This window comes from Oryctolagus cuniculus, chromosome 20 (assembly GCF_051225735.1).
Source record: "Oryctolagus cuniculus isolate XC-2025 breed Fujian yellow rabbit chromosome 20, ASM5122573v1, whole genome shotgun sequence".
NCBI classification, from domain to species: Eukaryota; Metazoa; Chordata; class Mammalia; order Lagomorpha; family Leporidae; genus Oryctolagus; species Oryctolagus cuniculus.
The window spans coordinates 11,477,762-11,498,449 of NC_142886.1; the positions used below are offsets into that span (position 1 = coordinate 11,477,762).

Genomic DNA, 20,688 nt, shown 5'->3' on the forward strand with positions numbered 1-20,688 from the left:
TCTCCTCTCTCTGTGTAACTCTGACTTTCAAATAAATAAATAAATCTTTAAAAAATGCAGATTCTGATTGATCAGTTATATGCAGGTTCGGTCGTAACGGGAGCTGTCTCTGCTGGGACACAATTCTGCCGAGTGTGCTCTGCTGGTGAGTACTGTGTGCTCAGAGTGAAGACACAACTGAAGCCAGGTGAGGGGTGAAGAATTCATTAACTTTCCTGCTTGTGGTTCTTCTAGGAGAAAACTCTCTGATTGCTTAAAAACTGGCTTAAAAAATTGCGTGCATTGTGGCTCAGAAGGTTAGGCCGCCACGTGTGATGCTGGCATCCCCAGTCACAGCAATGATTTTGCTTCACAGCTGCTCTGCTTCAAACCTAGTTCCCTGCTAATGCACCTGGTAAAGCCGCAGAGGATGGTCCGAGTGCTGGGCCCCTGCCAGCCATGTGGGAGACCCAGACGGAATTCCAGGTTCCTGGCTTCAACCTGGGCCCAGTCCCACCATGTGGCCTTTTGGGGAGTGAATTGGCAGATGAAAGATCTCTCTCTCTCTCTCTGTGCCTTCTCTTCTCTGTCATTCTACCTTTCAAATAAACATCTATAAAAAATTGTAGGATGAGGCCGGCGCCGTGGCTCACTTGGCTAATCCTCCGCCTGTGGCGCCGGCACACCGGGTTCTAGTCCCGGTTGGAGTGCTGGATTCTGTCTCGGTTGCCCCTCTTCCAGGCCAGCTCTCTGCTGTGGCCCAGGAAGGCAGTGGAGGATGGACCAGGTGTTTGGGCCCTGCACCCCATGGGAGACCAGGAGGAAGCACCTGGCTCCTGGCTTCAGATCGGCGCAGCGTGCCAGCTGTAGTGGCCATTAAGGGGGGTGAACCAACGAAAAGGAAGACCTTTCTCTGTCTCTCACTGTCTAACTCTGCCTGTTAAAAAAAACTGTAGGATGAGTCTGTTTGACACATTGATTAAGCAACTGGTTGGGATGCCTGCGTCCCACTTCAGAGTGCCTCGGTCCAAATCCCAGCTCCATTCCTGATACAGCTTCCTGCTAATGCAGACCTGGGAGGCAGCAGTGTGCAGCCACTGGGAGGCTAAGGGTGCCAAGGTTGCTTCAGGGTGAGACTCAGGTTTGGGCCCTGGAGCCCTCTCTACATAGCACTCCAGACATCACATCCCTGTAACATCAATCAGATCCTGTTCAGCCAAGACAGCCACCTGTGGAGGCGGGCTTGGAGCACCTGCCAAAAAAATACAACAAAGGCTGGTGCCGCGGCTCACTAGGCTAATCCTCCGCCTTGCGGTGCCAGCACACCGGGTTCTAGTCCCAATGGGGGCGCCGGATTCTGTCCCGCTTGCCCCTCTTCCAGGCCAGCTCTCTGCTGTGCCCAGGGAGTGCAGTGGAGGATGGCCCAAGTGCTTGGGCCCTGCACCCCATGGGAGACCAGGATAAGTACCTGGCTCTTGCCTTCGGATTGGCGCAGTGCGCCGGCTGCAGCGTGCCGGCCGCGGCGACCATTGGAGGGTGAACCAATGGCAAAAGGAAGACCTTTCTCTCTGTCTCTCTCTCTCACTGTCCACTCTGCCTGTCAAACAAACAAACAAACAAACCAAAACCAAAACCAAAACCAAAACAAAAAAACACCAAAATTCCTCCATCTTTAAGAGAGTACGGCAGAGATTCATCATGGAAAAAACAGGATCAGGAGCTGGGTTTATTTTGGTGCAAAATAGTTGTGGAAATGCACACATAGTTTTTTTTTTTTCCCACAATATACATTTTCCATGAAATTATTGCTGATCTTGCATAGTTATCAGGAAACTTGTGAGCCATGGGAGAACTCACAGACCAGGGTGAAACCAACAGGGTAGAGCTTGTATGAAACACACACACGCACCACCAAAGCAACCCTTGCATCGGCATAAGATCCCTGAAAAAGAAACCAAATAGGCTGTGAGCAGGAGTCATATGACCAAGGCTCCAAACTCCTGCAGTGGAATTTCAAAGTCAAGGACTGCTCTGGCTGTTTTGTTATTGTGGTTGTGCTTTTAAAATGTTATTTATGTTATTCAGAAATTTCCCACTGAAGGTGAAGAAATATCATTCATATAAGTTATTAGCTGGGGCCAGTGCTGTGGCATAGTGGATAAAGCCGCTGACTCAGTGCTGGCATCTCATATGGGTGCTGGTTCAAGTCCCAGCTGCTCCACTTTTGATCCAGCTCTCTGCTATGGCCTGGGAAAGCAGTAGAAGATGGCCCAAATTCTTGGACCCCTGCACCCTTGTGGGAGACCTGGAGGAAGCTCCTGGCTCCTGGCTTCAGATAGGTGCAGCTCCAGCTGTTGTGGCCATCTGGGGAATGAAGGAATGGATGGAAGACCATTCTCTCTGTCTCTCCTTCTCATCGTCTGTAACTCTACCTCTCAAATACATAAATGAAAATCTTAAAAAAAAAGAAAACACTATGCATGGATTTCAAGATTTTTTCTGTGCCAAAATAAATTTATTTTTTAATTCCATTTCCCATGAACTTTTACAAATACCCTCCCAAAGGCAGAGAACGTCGGAGAGGTAGGCCCCTCACTGCCATTAAGGATCCAAAAAGCATTGAGCAGAGCTCCACTCATTTGTAGGGAATCCAGAGGTGGTTTTATCACGACCCTGGCCCTGCTGACCCTGGAGCACTCTATACAAAACCATTCTTTCCCCCCAGAGCCGCTGGGGCCAGGCAGGAGTTAGCAACTCCCTTGGAGTGGTTCTCTTTCTGGCTTCTGGCAGCGAAACACGGGGATGGATTTAAAAACCCACAATAACTGGCTAGATCCTACTCTCCAGCACTGTGTCGGACCTTCTTCTAAAGCAGAGCTTGAAGTTCTAGGCTTTCATTACTTTGGTTTTGCTTTGATGAACGTAATACGGCACCTTGAGGGTCTTCTCTCAAGTCAAATATTTCTTCCTGAAGACGCTCTACCTTTCGGGGTTGCTGCGCCTACACGCTTACACCCTAAATAACGACATGTTTGTTGGCTTCCAATTCTGTATTTAGCTTCTTTGATTTTCTCCTAAAACTAGGAATCCAATTGTGACTGCTCTCCGACTTCCATTTTAACACTATTTCCTTACGGGTATTTTTGTGAAAATTGCATCTGGTTATAAGTGCATCATTTGTTACTTTTCTTATGAACTAGAAACCCTCCAGATGATTCTTTGCATATCATGATTGGATATATTGTCATTGAAGGCTTAGGACCAAGCTCTTCTTCCTCTCATTTGCGTGTGACTTCTCATCTTAGCCCTTCCTGGTTTAGGATTGCTGGAGTTTTTGACTTCCGCATTTGTGCTTTGAATGTAATTTTTTTTGGTAGAAATCAGGCCAATTTTCTTACTGTGGATATGGCATTGACTTGGAGCTTAGTCCTTTTGTGTTCCCAACATCTGTTAATTCTACAAACAGTGGAGTGAAAAGATCTCTTTCAAGCTAGCCATTTGAACAAGCCATTAGGTTGGGATTTCATTGCTGTATTCCAGGCATATTAGCCCATAGATAAAATTCTTGTCTCTAGCTCACTCGTAGTTTGATGGATTACCTTGTTTATAGTGGTCTAACTATATAAAGTTTTGTGTCTGAAATGTAGCTGGAATCTATTATCTATTGAATAAGCACATGCAATTCCTATGGTTTGTCTAGGAAAACTCCAACTTAATATGTGTGGTAATGATAACTGGCTGTATTGAGTTGACAGGCATTGGATGGGAAGCAGAAAAGCCAAGATACATCTTACTCCTGCACAACACATCTCTCCAGGCCTGAGTCTCTCCTCTGTACATGGAGAAATTGGATTGTCATTTCTGAGGCCTTTTTTTTTTTTAAACTCTGTAAAGTCAAGACTGTTTTCTCAAACAGAGATAGCTGCCACTTGTTGACTTTGGAAAATGATGTGGACCTTCTTCAGATTTCTGGGTCTCTTCCTGTATCTTTGGTTTCAGACATAGCTTTAGCTTTATTCACTCTTAGGGTAGAAAGCACTTTTTCGTGAACTGAGCTAGGCATTGCCATGAAGCAGGGACTATATGATGAATTTGGTGGAATGACATTAAGTCACGTAGGTTGCTTTGTTGTACATGATTTTACTGGGTAATCCACTCATAAGACCTCTTGGAGCCTGTGCTCTCCCCAGACACTGAAAATCTCCAGCCACATTCTGCTTCTAGTTGAGGGAGTGATTGCCCCACTGTGAACAAGTTAATCCCCATGGCCCGTTAGGGAGGAGATGACCTGCGGAGCTATTTGCCTGTGAAGTGCACACATCTGGAAAATTCTCCTTGGCAGAACAAACATGTTGCTCTCAATTCTTCATTAGAGTCAGTGAGAAGTGAGGAGCGGCCCCTTAGCAAGTAACTATGCAATAATGTAACAAAACTGGCTGACACACTTCCTTTATTACAGGGCTAAATGCTCATTATTGTTTGTAAAGGATGAAATCATAGCCTTTGCAGAGCTATAGTTCATACACAGTTGATTCCCATTTACTAAGGCAGAAGGTCCTTGTTTTCTCTAAATGTCAAGCTTTGGCTTACAAAACTCCTGTTTGCTTTAGGGATGTGTGTGTGTGTGTGTATGTGTGTGTTAGCAATTAGATGAGATGGGAACTAGTACTTGAAATGTGAAAAAAGGGAAAACACATTTTAGAAATTCTAAGCAAACACACAAACAAAAACCCCTAAAACTGACAGAGTGTTCTGGAAGGTCTTAATGGGAAAGACCCCCCACACCATACATTTCCTTTCTATGTGCTTCTTCTAGGAGCAGAAGGAAGAGGAGTTTTGTGCCCCCTCCCCTCCAACAGAGGGAGCTCGAATCCGGAAAGTCTTCGACTAGGATTGGTGTAATTTTACATGTAAAGATCCACTCTGCTTATACAATTAAAATAATGATTAAGTATATAACCAGGTGATAAGCAAATATGAATGATTATGGCTTCTAATATAAGAGTAGGAAGTGACTCACTTATGACACAAGAATTCCTGGGTGTTTGCAGTTGTCACATGGAAAGGGCTCACGACTCCTTACTGGGAGCATTGACCTTCTCAAGGTCAAAGTTCCTGCTTTTCGTGGCAGATTATTCTGGAAACGGATCCAGGGCTTGGCACTCACAAATCTAGTCCCTAACTAGACTTTTGGGAGGATGAATAAGGAAAGATGGGGGACAATAATTGTACAGTTTTCTGACTGTAACTGGAAAATGCCATTTGGTGGAATGGGAACTACACAGGGCAAGTTGAAAGTGGGCAGGGAAGCTGAGGCACTTTGCTTGAGTTTTTTTTTTTTTTTTAACTCTTGATTTTTTTCTTGCCAATGGCCAGTTCAGGTTATGACTGGGAATAATGAAGGGTGGGGTAGGCATGGGAGAAAGATTAACATCATGGGAGGAACAGGGCTACAATAGGGAGGAGAGGGAGCAGAAATGTCTACTGAACAAAGAATATTTTAAATGATGAGTCCTGCCATATTCTTCCAATTTTGATGAAATGCAGAAATACTACTTTCTTAAGCACAATTCATATTTTTTTGTTTGCCATGGCAATAGTAGATGAAAAAGCTCAGACTACCTACCAACTTAAGCACTTGTAGGGTGAATCGTTGGCAAGAATGTGTGTGGGCCTGCCAACAACTCAGCTGGTGTTTTTTTTTTTCAACCAGATTCAGAGATCAAGGCTCTGTAAGTTTGCAAAAATTTCAAAATTTTCCCATGTCTTCTTGTACACAGCCATTCCGAGGTACACGCTGGTTCTGACAGCTTTGGTAGCAACACCGTGAAACTACGTGAATATAAAATGCTGTATCTTTAGGCTACTTTGGTATGGATTTGTAAGGCCTGAGTCAACTGGAATTTAGGATATTTCTGGGATAATATAAACGAATATAAGACACGTGAGTAGAACAGCAGATTTAGAAAAAAGAGGTTAGTACGTATCGTATTCCCATATTTTGTCAAAGGCATCAACTAAAGGCCACCGAATGGTGGAACGCAGTTTTGGTTTTCCTGTGATTTCCTTCCGGCAGGCCCCAGACTCATGGGAGGAACTTCCGGTAGGCCTCAAGCTCATGGGAAGGACTTCCGGCTGGCCCCAGACTCATGGGAGGAACTTCCGGTAGGCCTCATGCTCATGGGAGGCACTTCCGGCTTGCCCCAGGCTCAAGGGAGGAACTTCCGGCTGGCTTCATGCTCTTGGGGGGAAGAGACGTGAAATGCAAGGTGGCCTCCCACTTTGTTTCCAGCATGTTCAGGGGGTGCACGGTCAGAAGCCGGCTCCGCATTCTCATAGAGTGTGCAGTGGAGGCTGCGGGCTGCAGGGCGGACGTGGCGGTGGGCGGGACACTGTGCCTGGGCGGGCTCTCGGGTGGGAGGGGGATGGGGATTCCTTTCTGGTCGCGCAGTCCTGTCCGGCGGGACCGGGTCCCGGAGACTGGCCGCCTTTCTCACCCTTCGGTGGGTCCTCAGCCTCCTCAGACGATGGAGCAGCAGCCGTGGCACTCCGAGCAGCGTTTCTTCTTTTTCTTGGGGTGGAAAATGGTGAGGATCGCTTCGTCGAAAACGGCTTTGAGACCCTTCTGCGTCAGGGCCGAGCACTCCAAGTAGCACTGCGCTCCGATCTGAAACGAAGAAGAGAGACGAGTATGAGAGAGAGAGAGAGTATGAGAGAGAGAGAGAGAGTATGAGAGAGGGGCAGCCCTCTGCCTACTCAGATCCTCCCTCCTCTCTGTCCTGCAAACAGCCTAGGGGCCACTTTGAACTCTGGTTCCTCTTTTGCATCTCAATTTGTGTCTGCCAACCTCACGTTTGAGTAATTTTTAATTTTTACATTTTGATCTTAGAAATGAACGGTTGTAGATCACTTTTGGTAGGTGGTGCCTTCTGAAAATGAGCCACAAACATTTATGCTTAATGTAAGACTGTAAAAACCACACAAATACAGAGCATCAGGAGAGGACGCAGCATCAGTGATATGGACGAAACGCATTTTCTAAGCAATAGAGCCGCCTGAAGTTGTTTTTAGTATCCTCTCGTTTGCATGCATAATGGGAAAGTCAGTGCCAGTGGAGTGTATGTTCTTCTGTGTGCCCAGGGTGCCCTAGGCTGGCCAAGCCTACAGAGGGCGGTGGTGTGGTCTTAGAGGTCATTCTTATAAAAGGTACCTCTTACAAGATCCTTAATCGGTGCAATTATTCAGCGTTTCCATACTGTGAAAGGCGAGAAATTAAAAAAAAAAAAAACCCTGAACTTGTAAAAATAAAAATTACACTATACCTTCGTGACAGAGAAATCCTCCTTAGTGTACAGTCTGTGTGTTTAAGTGACACAATATTTTATACTTTTATTTCAAAGCTTTTGATGATGGTATACTGTGTATTTGATAGTCACATCTCTGTGAAAAACACAGAAATTCAGGCCAGCCCTGTAGATCCTCATTAAAAAAAAAATCTCAGGCTATGTAGACTTGTCACTTACTGTGAAAGAGACCAGGGGTTTTAATAGCTCACTAGCTCAGTATGATTCAACAATAGGATATGGGCCGCCTTTTCAAAATAAAGGCACCTGAAGCCATATTTGTCCTTGCATCTCATGTTCTAAGGAGGACTTCGAGAAATTAAAGCTGATTCGGGAGAAGTTGGCTGGGTGGGAGAGCTTCTGGAGACAGCTTTTAATGTCTGAAAATAGGACAGCAAAATCGTCCACCTGTCGTGGCCGGTAGCTTATGCAAATGAGGCAGCGGGGTTTGTGTGAGACAGGAGGGCGGGGTGGAGACTGTAGGAGAATGCCCCCTCCAGAGTGAGCCATCTTACTCAGCTTCCTTGTGGGAATGGTGATTCACTGTTGTCCATATCAAGAGGAATAGGAAATTTGGATTCTTACTGAATATTTTCCAATATTTAAGACATCTTTTCTGGGCCGGGGCTGTGATGCAGTGGGTTAACACCCTGGCCTGCAGTGCCAGCATCCCATAATGGGCACCGGTTCTAGGTCCAGCTATTCCACTTCCGATTCAGCTTTCTGCTATGGCCTGGGAAAGCAGTAGAAGATGGTCCAATTCCTTGGGCCCCTGCACCCATGTGGGAGACCCGGAAGAAACTCCTGGCTCCTGGCTCCTGGCTTCGGATTGGTGCAGCTCCGACCATTGCGGCCAACTGGGGAGTGAACCAGTGGATGGAAGACCTCTTTCTCTCTCTACCTCTCTTCTCTTTGTGTAACTCTGACTTTCAAATAAATAAATAAATAAAAAAAAAATCCTGTCAAGCAAGACACCTGAGGGAATATATGACTGCAGCCAACCAGCCCATTTACAATGTGTGCAGTAAAGCAGGTTGCATTTCAGCTTAGAATCAAGTGGGAGTGGCCTGAGAAAGGTCAAATTAATCGTGGAAAGTCAGGACCCAGCCAGGGGAAGACGTAGCCCCGGAGTCTGGGTCTCCTGATGCGTGTTCTTTTTCCTTGTTTCACCACAGTACCTATGCTCCTAATAGCTCTGCACGAAGCTGGTCAAGTGGACAGTGAAATGAGGCTGTCCACTTGTTTGAAAGGCCACTGACATGAAAACCGAGCATGACATAAAGCTGGGGCCGGAAATGATTTCTTAACTTCTCTAACAGACATGATGCCCCCCGCCCCCGCCACACTCCCTTTGTTTTAAGCTGCCGAGAGCACCTGCTGCATGAACCAAAGGCAAATCTGAGGGTCAGAACCATCGGTGGATGATGCAAACCTGTGGTACGGTTTCATTTTGACCATTGTTTGGCCTTTAGATTAGGAAATAACCTTAAAAAGTTAAAAGCAGATATGGTGGAGGAGTACTGTTGCTAATAATGTCACGAAGCGTTGCCTTTTGGGTTTGTGCCCATGCCGAATGCGAAAACATCTGGGAAGCAGACTCGTCCAGGGCGGGCATTTGGCCTGGCATCTTGGATGCTGCCGGGACATCCACGTCCCACATTGGACTATTTGTGTTTGAGTCCCAGGTTTGCTCTGAATTCTAGCTTCCTACTAATGCAGACCCTGGGAAGCAATGGTTATGGCTCAAGTAGTTGTGTCCCTGCCACCCTGCACCCCCACCCCAAGGAGACCTGGTTTGAATTCCTGGCTCCCTGCTTTGACCTGGCCCAGCCCTGACTATTGTGGGTATTTGGGGGAGAGATCTAGTGAATGGGAGCCCCTTACCTCTGTCTCTCTGCCTCTCCAATAAATACACATAAAAATAAACACATAACCTAGCGAATGCGCCAACTGAATGGCTACTTGTCATGCACTGGCTTACTAGTCACACTGAGAAACATCTAGAAAATGCGGTGGGCTGTTCTGTCTAGAATACCTCCCCACAACCACCGTCAGCCTCGGGGTCAGTCTAGAAATCCCTGGAGTGCTTGGCTGAGCTGCAAACTGGCTGGGTCACCCCCCTCCCCGCATCTGTCCTGCCCTCAGCAAGTCAGAGTTCACCTTCTGGTGGTGCAGGAGGAGCCCAAACTTGTCTCTCCCAGTCCCAGAAGTTTTGAAGAGAATGCAATAGCAAATAAAGGCATGATTGTGTAACTGGGTTAACGTAACCTCACGTTATAGAGAGAGTTCCAGAAAAAGTGGCCAGCAGATTTTGGGTGTGATTTGGGAAACAGGTGCGAGAAACTGCTTTGTTATGTGGTGAATCTGATAACCAGACCTGGAGTGCTCTGTGCCTCAGAGTGAAAAATCCGTCCTGGTTTGGGGAAAAGGTACAGCCACGTTCGTTAGAGAGATTGCTGAAAGCTAGCACGTGGGCCCTGAGAGATGTGCAATGGAAAACTGTCTTCTTTCTCTTACACAAATGACTTCTGCTTTTTGGAGCAAAAAAACTTGCAGAATGTGTAGGACGCATGTATGGGAGCTCAGGACTAGGGGGTCCCTGCAGCACCCTGTACCTAATGACTGATTTTCAAGAAGAAAGGAGAGCCTGAGGTTGTACCCAGAGAGCACTTTTCTGATTGCAAAAAGGTATTTGCTCAAAACATGGGGAATTTCTCAGAGATCTACAGAAAACACAAGTTTGACAAGAAGAAATTAACCAACCAACCAACCAGCCAACCCACAGTAACTAACCAAGTGGAAGAAAACCTTGCACTTCTTCTGGCTTGTCATAGAGTTAGACACACAGCGGCAGGGGTACAGGCAGAGGGGCCCCCGGCTGTCCCCAGGCATCGGTGGGCTCGGGCGTGGAGCAGCATCGCTCATTTGCTAGGCTGTACCTTGTGCTGCGGGATCTCATGTCAGCATCTCAGGACTTCTCAAAGTGGGCCTGGTGGTGTGGCACAGGACGTTAAGCCTGAGCTTGCAACACCGGCATCCTGGGTGGGCGCCAGTTCGAGTCCCAGCTGCTGCTCAGTCTGTGATGCAGCTCCCTGCCAATGCGCCTGGGAAGTGCTTGGGCCCCTGCCACCCATGAGGGAGACCCAGATGGAGTTTCAGGCTCCTGGCTTTGGGATGGCCCAGCCTTGGTTGTTGCGGCCATTTGGGGAACGAATTGACAGATGCAAGATCTCTTTCTTTCTCTCTGTTGCTCTGCCTCTCAAAAAAAAAAAATCCCAAAAGTTACTGAGTTGAGCCTGTCACCATCCTCCTTTTTTGGCTCAGGGAAACTACTGCCCAGAGAGGTTTAGTAACCTTGCTGCAGCCACACAGCTAAGAGAATGGCAGAGCTGAGGCTCTGTGTCCTGAGCCAGAGTTGTAAGCACTCTCCTGGGACCCAAGCACTTGGGCCATCATTTACTGCCTCCTAGCAGGAAGCTGGGACCAGGGGCTCCAAGGATTTAAGTTTTGGGAAGACTATGTGGGTACTTCAAGAAGTTTATGAGAAAAGGAATTCAAAGATAATTTTTTGAAAGAATTTTTGAAACTTACATACTTGGGGGTCTTTCAAATATTCATGAAAAGTGCATATTATGCAAACATTGCATGGACTTCAGAACAATATTTGCACTCGAATAAACTTATCTTTTCATTCCATTTCCCATAAGCTCTTTGCAGCCTCCTGGTATGTGCGATAAAGTACAGAAAGTCAGTATGGAAAAGAGACGCCCAAGCTGAAGGGGGGTCTTTTCGGATTATAGGAGGGAGGCAGAGGAGCATGGCGGGGGTGGGCGGGGAAGCACAGTTTCCGGGCAGCGCTGCCACTTCCTACCTGTGTGGCCGTGATGTTGCCCTAGGAAAGGGGAGCTGATAACACACACACACACACGCACCCCTCCAGGGCTGCTGGGAGACGAAGAGAGACAGCAAAGCAGAGTGCCTGGCGCCCAGCCCAGTGCGTCGTGAACACCCCCTAAACGCTCTTACTGTGAACCACTCCTCGGCAGAAGGGCCCAAGAGGAGACTCTCACAGCATCCCTGTCATTACACGGGTGGTGACGAAGCAAGTTAACAACGTGGGCGGCTTTCTTCTAAATTGGATTCTGTAAGCTAAACATGATTCTCTCTGCGTCCGAGGACAGTTGCTAGGAGAAACAGGCAAGAAGCGGGAAAGAGGTGAACTCAGCCATTGTTGCTTGGGATAAGCCTGCAATGAGATGGGAGGCTTTGCAATGACTTCTTTTCAGAGGGGGCAAATAAATAAATAAACAAACTCACATTCCTAAGAGAAGTGAGGCTAGGAAGCAGAAAGGACAGAGGTGGAGACAGGTGAGCGGCAAGGGCCGCAGAAACCAGGCTCCTGCAAACAGCAGGGCTCAGCCCGTGGGGACCTCCTCCTGGGTGTGGAGAATGGCACGGCTGCGAATTGCATGTGGGTGTTTCTGGACCACGTGTGCATGCACTAAATGAGAGCCAAACGTTTTTATTTACTTATGTATTGTTTTTTAAATGCATTTGAGAAACAGAGAAGGGGGGGAGAGAGGTGGGTTATACCTATTGATTCACACCCCAAGTGCCCACAACAGCTGGATCTGGGCCAGGCTGGAGTCAGGAGCTATCAACTCAGTCTGGTTCACCTGTGTGGGTGGCAGGGACTCCAGGACTTGACCCGTCACCTGCTGCTTCCTGGGGGTATGAGTTAGCAGGAAACTGGCATAGGGAGCCGAGCCTGGTCTCGAACCCAGACGCTCCAATGTGGGATGTGGGCCTCCTATTTATTTATTTTAAAGATTTATTTATTTACTTGAGTTATAGAGACAGGGAGACAAGGAGGGAGGAAGGGAGGGAAGGAAAGGGAGACAGAAGACAGAGAGAGAAAGAGAGAGAGAATTATCTTCCATCTGCTAGTTCACTTCCCAATTGGCTGCAATGACCAGGGCTGAGCCAGGACAAAGCCAGGAGCCAGCAACTTCCTCTAAGTCTCTCACATGTGTGCAGGGGCCTAAGGACTTGGGCCATCTTCTGCTGCTTTCCCAGGTGCATTAGCAGGAAGCTGGATCGGAAGTGGAGCAGCAAGGACTTGAACCAGCGCCCATATGAGATACCGGAATCACAGGTGGTGGCCTAACTTACTAAGCCACAGTACTGGCTCTATAATCTTCTTCAATTCATTTCTAGTTAAGTGTATCATACGTGAGTACTTAAAGAAGTTCATGGAAATGGAATAAAAAGCTTTCTTTGAGCGGGACACACACACACACACACACACACACACACACACACACAGAGACAGACAGAGACAGAGGAAGAGAGAGAGAGAGCACGCCAGCACAGTGCCATCTGAAAACTCACATGACAAATGCCCACAACAGCCCAGTGCTGGTGTGGCTACACCTGGGAGCTGAGAAGTCAATCCAAGCTTCCCATGTAGGCAGCCCAAATCCAATTACTTGAGTCATAACCAGCTGCCCCCAGGGTCTGCATTAGCAGGAAGCTGGTGTCAGGATCTGAACTCAAGGACTTTTGATGTAGGATGTGGCCATCTTAACTAACAGGCTAAATGCCTTCCTCTGTATGTGGGGGTGGGGTGGGGTCGGGGAGAAGTCCTGGAATATTTCTTCCACATCATATATTTCCCATGATCTTTTTGAAGATCCCTCGTACTTAGCTTTGGAGCTGATAAGCAAGTTGTAATAAAAAGAAGTGCATATGTTTTTGTTTGAAAAGAATTTGTAGTTCATTTAACAAAAGGCCAGGGCTGTTATTACGGAACGGTGGATTAAACTGCATGGGATGCTGGTTCACTCCCCAAATGACCACAAAGGCAGGATCTCTGAAGCCAGGAGCTTCCTCTGGGATTCCCACGTGGGTGTAGGGTACCAAGGACTTAGGCCATGTTCACTGCTTTCCTAGGCAGATTAGCAGGGAGCTGGATTAGAAGTGGAGCAGCCAGGACTCGAACTTGTGTGTCTGTATGGGATGCTGGTGCTGCAGGCAGAGACTTAGCCTGCTAGGACAGCTTCAGCCCCAGGAGAGTGACTTCTAATTCCTGCACGGACATGCGTTTTACGGTGTTAGTTGCTAAGAAAGAGAAAACAAGCCTGTGCCGGGGCTGGTGGATTTGCGACCGCATGGGCCAGGTTATGGATCTGTGCGGCCCTCGCCTCCTGCCCAATCAAAGCATCTCCATGCACCTGCCTTCCCTTCCAGTGTGAGTGGGGGAGGCAACGATTTGGTGAAAAGCCGCCCTGATGTGAAGTGGCCAGGGTCGGGGCGGGCGATGCGGAGGGTTCCGGCTCGCAGCCCGCCGCTGTCTCTGCACCGCTAGCGAATTCCCGGCCAGTGCTGCTGTTCCAGGTGTCGCCTGTGCCACAGTGCAGTCCCTCCAAGCGGCTTTCATCACGTGGGAAGAGATAGTGGGCTGAGTCTCCCCCAGGAAAACCACGAAGTGCCCCGAGTGTCCCCGGAGAGACTGGGCCCGCGTGCAGTGACTCGCTCTGAGCCCCACTCACTGCACGTGGCAGGTGGACGCGCCGCAGGCAGCTGCACCAGACGGCGAGGGCCCGGACTGTGTGCGTGCACCGCGTCTTCCTCCGAATGAAAACCCGGCTAACTAAGCGCCTCCCACTTTGCTGCAGAAACCCGACGCGGTCCACGGCCGGGGAGGCAGCCGCCACCCTGGCCCCCACGCCCGCGTGCACTGGGGATTCGAGGCCGACCGCACCCTACCGCTTTGGCTAGCTTCACGCCGTGCTCGTAGGTGAGCGGTTTCTCCTTCATGTACAGCAAACGCGCCAAGGTTTTTGGGTCATCGCGGAGATCAATCTGGGGAAAAAAAAAAAAAAAAAGGCGCAGGCGATGCGCTCAGCTTGCAAGCTTCTCCAGATACTGGGAACTGTGACTTCACTAGAGATTCCCCCCTCCCATGCTGTGTCTGAAAAATAAGGCGATTTCTTAGGTCCTGGATCTGATCTGAGCACTAATTTTTTTTTCTTTTTTTGCTTTTCCAAATCAAATCTCCACCTTCAATGGGACAAAGGGTTATCTGTTATATCTGCCTGAATTTTTTTTTTTTTTTTTTTTTTTTTTTTTTTTTTTTTTTGGTGTGAAAGACCACGGGGTTCACAGGGTAAAGAGAACAAGAGAATTTCTCTCCTCCTCCTGCACAAGCATTGTTAAGGAGCTCTTCTAATAGCCCGTTCTGATGGCTGGAGTCCTCTTGACACTCATGCCTATCTTGTGATTCAGAAGCACCCATGCACTTCAGACTTCAGATAATAAAAAATGTTACATAATATGTGCAATTGACACTCTTGCCTCGTTATACTCTGATTCAAGACTGCAGAGAGGCGTCTATTTTTTTTTAAAAATATATTTTTTGGAAAAAAACCGGAGAGATTAATTTTTAAAGGTCATACCCAATTTCCTTCCTCCTGTTAAAGGGCTCTACCACCTTTTCACCTGTGAGCTAAACAGTCGTGCACACGTTGAGAGGTTCCACCCGTGGCGTTGCTGTCTGGGACCCTGCATAGCGTGCACGGTGGCGTGGGGCCCACAGGAGGTGTGGGTGTAGGAGACCCGCCCCCGCCACCCGCCACCCGCCACCACGGTCCACATTGCAACCTGGGTCCCTATGAGGACGTAAGGCACGTGGGGCATGCAGCCCTTCAGCTCCGGCACCCACTCTTCCTGGACGTTCTGGTAGGAGGCGGGGTTTACGACCGAGAAGCAGATCAGAAACACGTCGGTGTTGGGGTAGGAGAGCGGCCTCAGCTGGTTGTAGTCCTCCTGCGGGGAGAGCAGACGAGAGGCAGTGCACTGGGGGAAGGCGGCCCCACGGGTTCCAGAGACGGGACAGTAAGATCCCGCTCCGCGCCCTGGGATCCCATGCGATGACGAGGCAGCACACTACCTGTTTTGTTGGGTCTAGAGATTAAGCATGGCCCCTCTTAAAAATGAACTTAAAAAACATTTGATCGCTGTGACATAGTAGGTGAATCCCCTGCCTGCCGTGCTGGCATCCCATATAGGCATCAGCTCAAGTCCTGGGGCAACTTTATGCCGCAGACAACTTCCCCCATTTTCCGACTGTCTCCTCCCCACCCCTGGTAACAAGTGTAGATTCAAAAATGCACCCATGCAGAGTGTGTATTTCACGCCTGGTGTTGGGCACAGTGGGGTAAGCAGCAGCTTGCGATGTCGGCAGCCCGTATCGGTTCAAGTTTTGACTGCTCCACTTCTGATCTAGCTTCCTGCAAATGTGCCTGGGAAAGCAGCAGAAACAGCCCAAGTGCTTGGGCCTCTGCCACCCACGTGAGAAAAGGATGGAGTTCCTGGCTCTTGGCTTCTGTCTGGCTGTTGTAGACATTTGGGGAGTGAACCGGTGGGTGCTTGGGAGATCTCCTTATCTCTCTCTCCTGCTCCCCCTCCCCCTGCCCCCATAAACAAACAAACAAACAAACAGATCTTTACAAAAATAGAATCTATGATTCAGTAAAGATTATTGCAATTCTGTTAACACTGGAAATGTTGAATATTGGATTTAAATTAGTAGGCCATTTACTAAGGCACAGAATTCCTTTATTCAATTAAATAAGTTGTTTGCTAATTTAATTTAGACACACTGAAATACAAAACAAACCTTTGTTGGCAAATTGGACACTTTGGAGAAGTCTGTCAAGCGAGGGCTTACAGTTCTGAATTTGGGATTTGTTTAAAACTTGATCCACAGGCCGTGGTTTGTCCACACAGAATGTCACATGGAGGATTTTCCTCCCAATGACTTTTCAGGTCAGAACATGCACTGGTTGAAGGCTTGTTGGTTCCATAAAGTATTTATGTGTCATCTCAACTTTGGGAAAATGTCAGAGTCCTTTGATTGCATGTAAAATGTTTTAGGAAGTTCCCAGGTAGAATCTGAGACTTCAGGAACAGTCTTATGTATTTTCATAGAATTTGGTAACACCTTTGTGTGTATCATGTTCACATACGTACCACGTGCAGCAATGTGACATATGAATCCATACCTACGTCACGTTCATAGATGTGTTATATACCTGTGTGTATTCTATGTAAACATGCATGTATTCTATTCTATATCTTCACACTTAACACATACATTGTGTTCATAGAGCTGGGAAACACATTAAACCATTTAATTTCAGAGAATTGTAAAATGCATATGTGCTTGTTGCAACCATTACAGAAGGATTTACAGTAGGTGTGGAAGTTTTTTTCATCATCAATGTGATTCTTGATAGTCTTTCTTCTCTCTTTAGAGGGAGCCACTGCCCACCAGTATCGTCCCAAACATTTCATGATTATTGACATATACAGTAAACACAAGCTTAGCTTAAACGCTTAAATTTATGGTGCTGGTGCTGTGGCATAGCAGGAAAAGCTGCAGCCTGCAGTGCTGGCGTCCCATGGGGGTGCCGGTTCAAGTCCCAGCTGCTCTACTTCCAATCCAGCTCTCTGCTGTGGCCTGGGAAAGCAGTATAAGATGTCCCACGTTCTTGGGACCCTGCACCTGCGTGGGGGACTTGGAAGAAGCTCCTGGCTTCAGATCGGTGCAGCTACGGCCATTGCACCCAACTGGGAGTGAACCAGTGGATGAAAGACCTCTCTCTCTCTCTGCCTCTCCTCTCTCTGTGTAACCTTGACTTTCAAATAAATAAATCTTTAAAAAAAAGCCTAAATTTATTATTTGAGTGGCCTCTGTTTTGTGACACTTGGATTTTTTCCACTTTAGTATGTCATGGATGGATGTTTAATATCAACCTTGATCTCTTTCTACTTATCTATCAAATGCTACGTGAGCCGGGAGAGCGCACATGTACACACAGGCACATACGTGTGTCACTGCAAGGAACTTGGAGTGTGATGTGCGGTCATCTCTGGCTGCTGGCCACGCACTGATCTGCCCTTTAGCTCCTTCAGCACCCAGAAGCCAGGGCTCAGCCTGCATAGCTGCCGTCATCATTGCCACCACTATTGAAGTGGGAGCCACGGCTTTGAGTGCCTAAGCAAAATGCAGTGCAAGATGGCAAGGATGCTAAAAAGTAGAGTCAAAAAAAAAAAAAAAAAAAAAAAAAAAGAAGAAGGATTAAAATTCTAAAAAAACACCCCCTGTTTTTATGGCTCATTTACCTAAGTTTAAAAATAACCTCAATATTGGGGTGTGGGTGCATTGCTGAATCAACATTGGCCAGAATGGGGGAGGTGGGGCCAGGCCTGCTGGATGCCTCACAACCAAGGCGTGCCCGAGACTCTGTGTGTGTGTGTGTGTGTGGGTGTGTGTGTGTGCTGGGGGTGGAGGAGCCGGTGGGGCAGGGGTTAGCCTGCTTCTTTGCAATGCCCTCTCTTTGACACACTGGCCCTGAAGACAAAACCTGCTCCTCCTGCTCTCTCTGCCTCCCTCCTTCCCCACCCCCCCCTTTCCCTGAGGTGCTCCCTGCTGCCCGCTGCCATGTCACCTTCTATCGAGGTCGTCATTCATGGAGCAGGGGCCACCTTCATATTTTCCTCACCCCCCTGTACTTCATCCACAGCAAATGCCCTGTGGATGCTCCAGGCGGACTGGAAGTGTGGGGTCGACGCTGACCTCCAGATGAGCACAGACTTTTCTGTGATGGTGTTTTTACAGTCACCTGGGGACCCTTTCAGACCTGATGCCTGATACTGTTCAGGGTCCTCCATTCTCTGGGATCCATTGAATGGGATCTCCGGAGAGCACCCCTGCGAATCTGGGAATCCTGGTTTGATTGATCTGGGGTGGACCTGGAGTTATGAACAACAGATTTACCTCACCGACAGCGTCACCATCAGCTGGGATGTGTGGAGGGCTTATTGCCAGGGACCAGGCATTGTTTCCAGCACCCGTGTGCATTATTTCATGGGGTCCTCATAATGGTACTGGAAAATGGTACCACCAATATCCACATTTCATGCAAGAGGAAATTAAGGTTTAAAAAAGTCCCATAATAGATCGATCAAATACCAGGATGGGGGTATTTAGCCCATTTATGACGCTAGCTCTTAATTTTTGACAGCACTATTTGCCACAACTCAGAATTTTAAGTGACAGTTGGAGCATTTTCTAGAAACTCAGTTATCATTCGGGTATCCAGGGCTATAATAAAGATTAAGGGTTACCCAGCCACTTAAAAACACGCTCCTACGAGCTGTGCTATTTGATGCTGGCAACTCCCAGAGATGACCACCAGATGGCAGCAGACACTGTGTATTTAAACTCCAAAGACTCCAGTGAGGGAAATACCAAAACCACATGAAGTGGCAAATAGCTGGTAGTCTGAAAAGAAGGTGTATTTGATTCAAGCAGCTATCAAAGGAATTCTGCTTCCCTCATGGGAAAGCTAGGAAGACCATGGGTGGCCAGTGGGCTGCAGGTGGCCACGTGGGAGCAGTTTCTTTCTTTTTTTTTTTTTGACAGGCAGAGTGGACAGTGAGAGAGAGAGAGAGAGAGAAAGGTCTTCCTTTGCCGTTGGTTCACCCTCCAGTGGCCACCGCGGCTGGCGCACCGCGCTGATCCGATGGCAGGAGCCAGGAGCCAGGTGCTTCTCCTGGTCTCCCATGGGGTGCAGGGCCCAAGCACCTGGGCCATCCTCCACTGCACTCCCTGGCCACAGCAGAGAGCTGGCCTGGAAGAGGGGCAACCGGGACAGAATCCAGCGCCCCGACTGGGACTAGAACCCGGTGTGCTGGCGCCGCAAGGCGGAGGATTAGCCTAGTGAGCCGCGGCGCCGGCCAATGGGAGCAGTTTCTGATCATTTATTTTCCTGGCAGGGCAGGTAGGGCTCCCTGCTGAGTGATTCTGGATGGCGTCAGTCGCTGGCTTCGCCATGCTCTGCGGTGTTGAGCTCCCTTCCTTAGTCCTGGCTGTGTCATGCCACCTGAGAGATTCATTGCCTACTGCGTGTGGCATGGTGAAGGGTGCTGCAGGAACTAGGTAAGGTGAGTAAGACGGGCACAGAAAACACAAACACACGAGACAGTTCCACTGACGCGGGAGCGAGACGGTCAGGTTTCTCTTGCTCTTGGTTTGCTGATGTGATGATGGAGTAATGAGGAATGTGCATCTCAAGCCTAGAAGAAGCTTCGGAGGTCAGTTTATGTCGTGGTTCCCAAAGTGTGGGTGTAGGCTGGAGGGGGCTCGCCATTGGCTGTAGCTGTGAAACGAGGCGGGGCTTCAGGATGAATGACACAGTGAAGAGTTAATGTTTCAATCTAGGAGGGCAACTTGACTGGGGCTTTGGAGGGCTAAGGTGGGCTTGTGGGTGTTTTCTGCCCATCCTCAACCAAGTGGCAAGAGAGAGTTTGGTTTGGGGCCAGCGCCATGGTGCAGCAGATAAAGCCGCCACCTGCAATGCTGGCATCCCATATCAGAGTGCCAGTTCGAGTCCTGGATGTTCCCATTGCAATTCAGCTTCCTGCTCAGGCGCCTGGGAAAGCAACAGGCGATGGTCTATGTTCCTGGGCTCCTGCCACTCATGTGGGAGACCAGGATGTCATTCCTGGCCCAGCTCTGAGGATCCATTTGGGGAGTGAACCAGTGGATGGAAGAACTCTCTCTCTCTGTCACTCTGCCTTTCAAATGAATAAAATAAATCTTAAAATAATTGCATTAAGATGCAAGTGAGCAAGAAAGTTTGGGTTTCTTACTGAGGGAAATATTTGTTCTGAGGTTTCAGGCAAACTTTCCAGAGGGGACTGATGCCAGATGGCTCTGTTGGGTCAGCCAACAGCAATGAGGAAGGCTTGAGTCCTTCCAAGAGGACGTTGGGTTGTCGTCAAGGAACCCCAGCAGCCCTTCCCTCCCTGCCTGGTGGCTGGCTTCTTCAGTCCTTGGGGAGGCAGAGACTTTAGAAACCAGAGCCCAGGGAAGATGTGTAGCACGCTGCCTTGGTGAACGAGGTGCTTGGAGGAGCCACGCCACCTTCCACACTCCCACGGGCGTGGTGGCAGCTGAGCTTCGTGGCTTCTCGGTAACAGACACCGTTCTGTGGCTGCCCACAGACGGACACCCCAGCTGCCGTGGAACTCAGGGTGCAGGGCACTCGGGGGATTAGCCTGCAGGGAAACCAGGCACCTGGCCATGCTGGCCATCAGGCTGCACCTGGCTCCTGCTCCCAGGAGCCCCAGACCATTCTTCCTGGACAGTGCTGCCGGCAAACACTTTCACCAAGACTGCCTTCGTGATATCGGGGAGTGGGCTTCAAAACGTCTGTGCCACATGGAATTTAAAGAGCAGTTAATTTCGCTGCAAAAAAAATTTCGAAATCCATGCATACGTGGAGTCTTCGGAAAG

At 48.5% G+C, this 20,688-nt stretch overlaps 1 protein-coding gene across 1 annotated transcript in view; it reads right to left on the reverse strand.

The window, feature by feature from the left end:
* Positions 1 to 2,472: 2,472 nt before the first annotated feature.
* RHOJ (ras homolog family member J) overlaps positions 2,473 to 20,688 on the reverse strand; it is a 93,073-nt gene continuing 74,857 nt past the window's right edge. The window contains exons 3-5 of the mRNA XM_002719551.6: positions 14,985 to 15,149; positions 14,091 to 14,186; positions 2,473 to 6,646 (exon numbers count right to left, since the gene is read on the reverse strand). Of these exons, the coding sequence (XP_002719597.1) occupies positions 6,500 to 6,646; positions 14,091 to 14,186; positions 14,985 to 15,149 (408 nt within the window). The 3' untranslated portion in view covers positions 2,473 to 6,499. The remainder of the gene's footprint in view (positions 6,647 to 14,090; positions 14,187 to 14,984; positions 15,150 to 20,688) is intronic.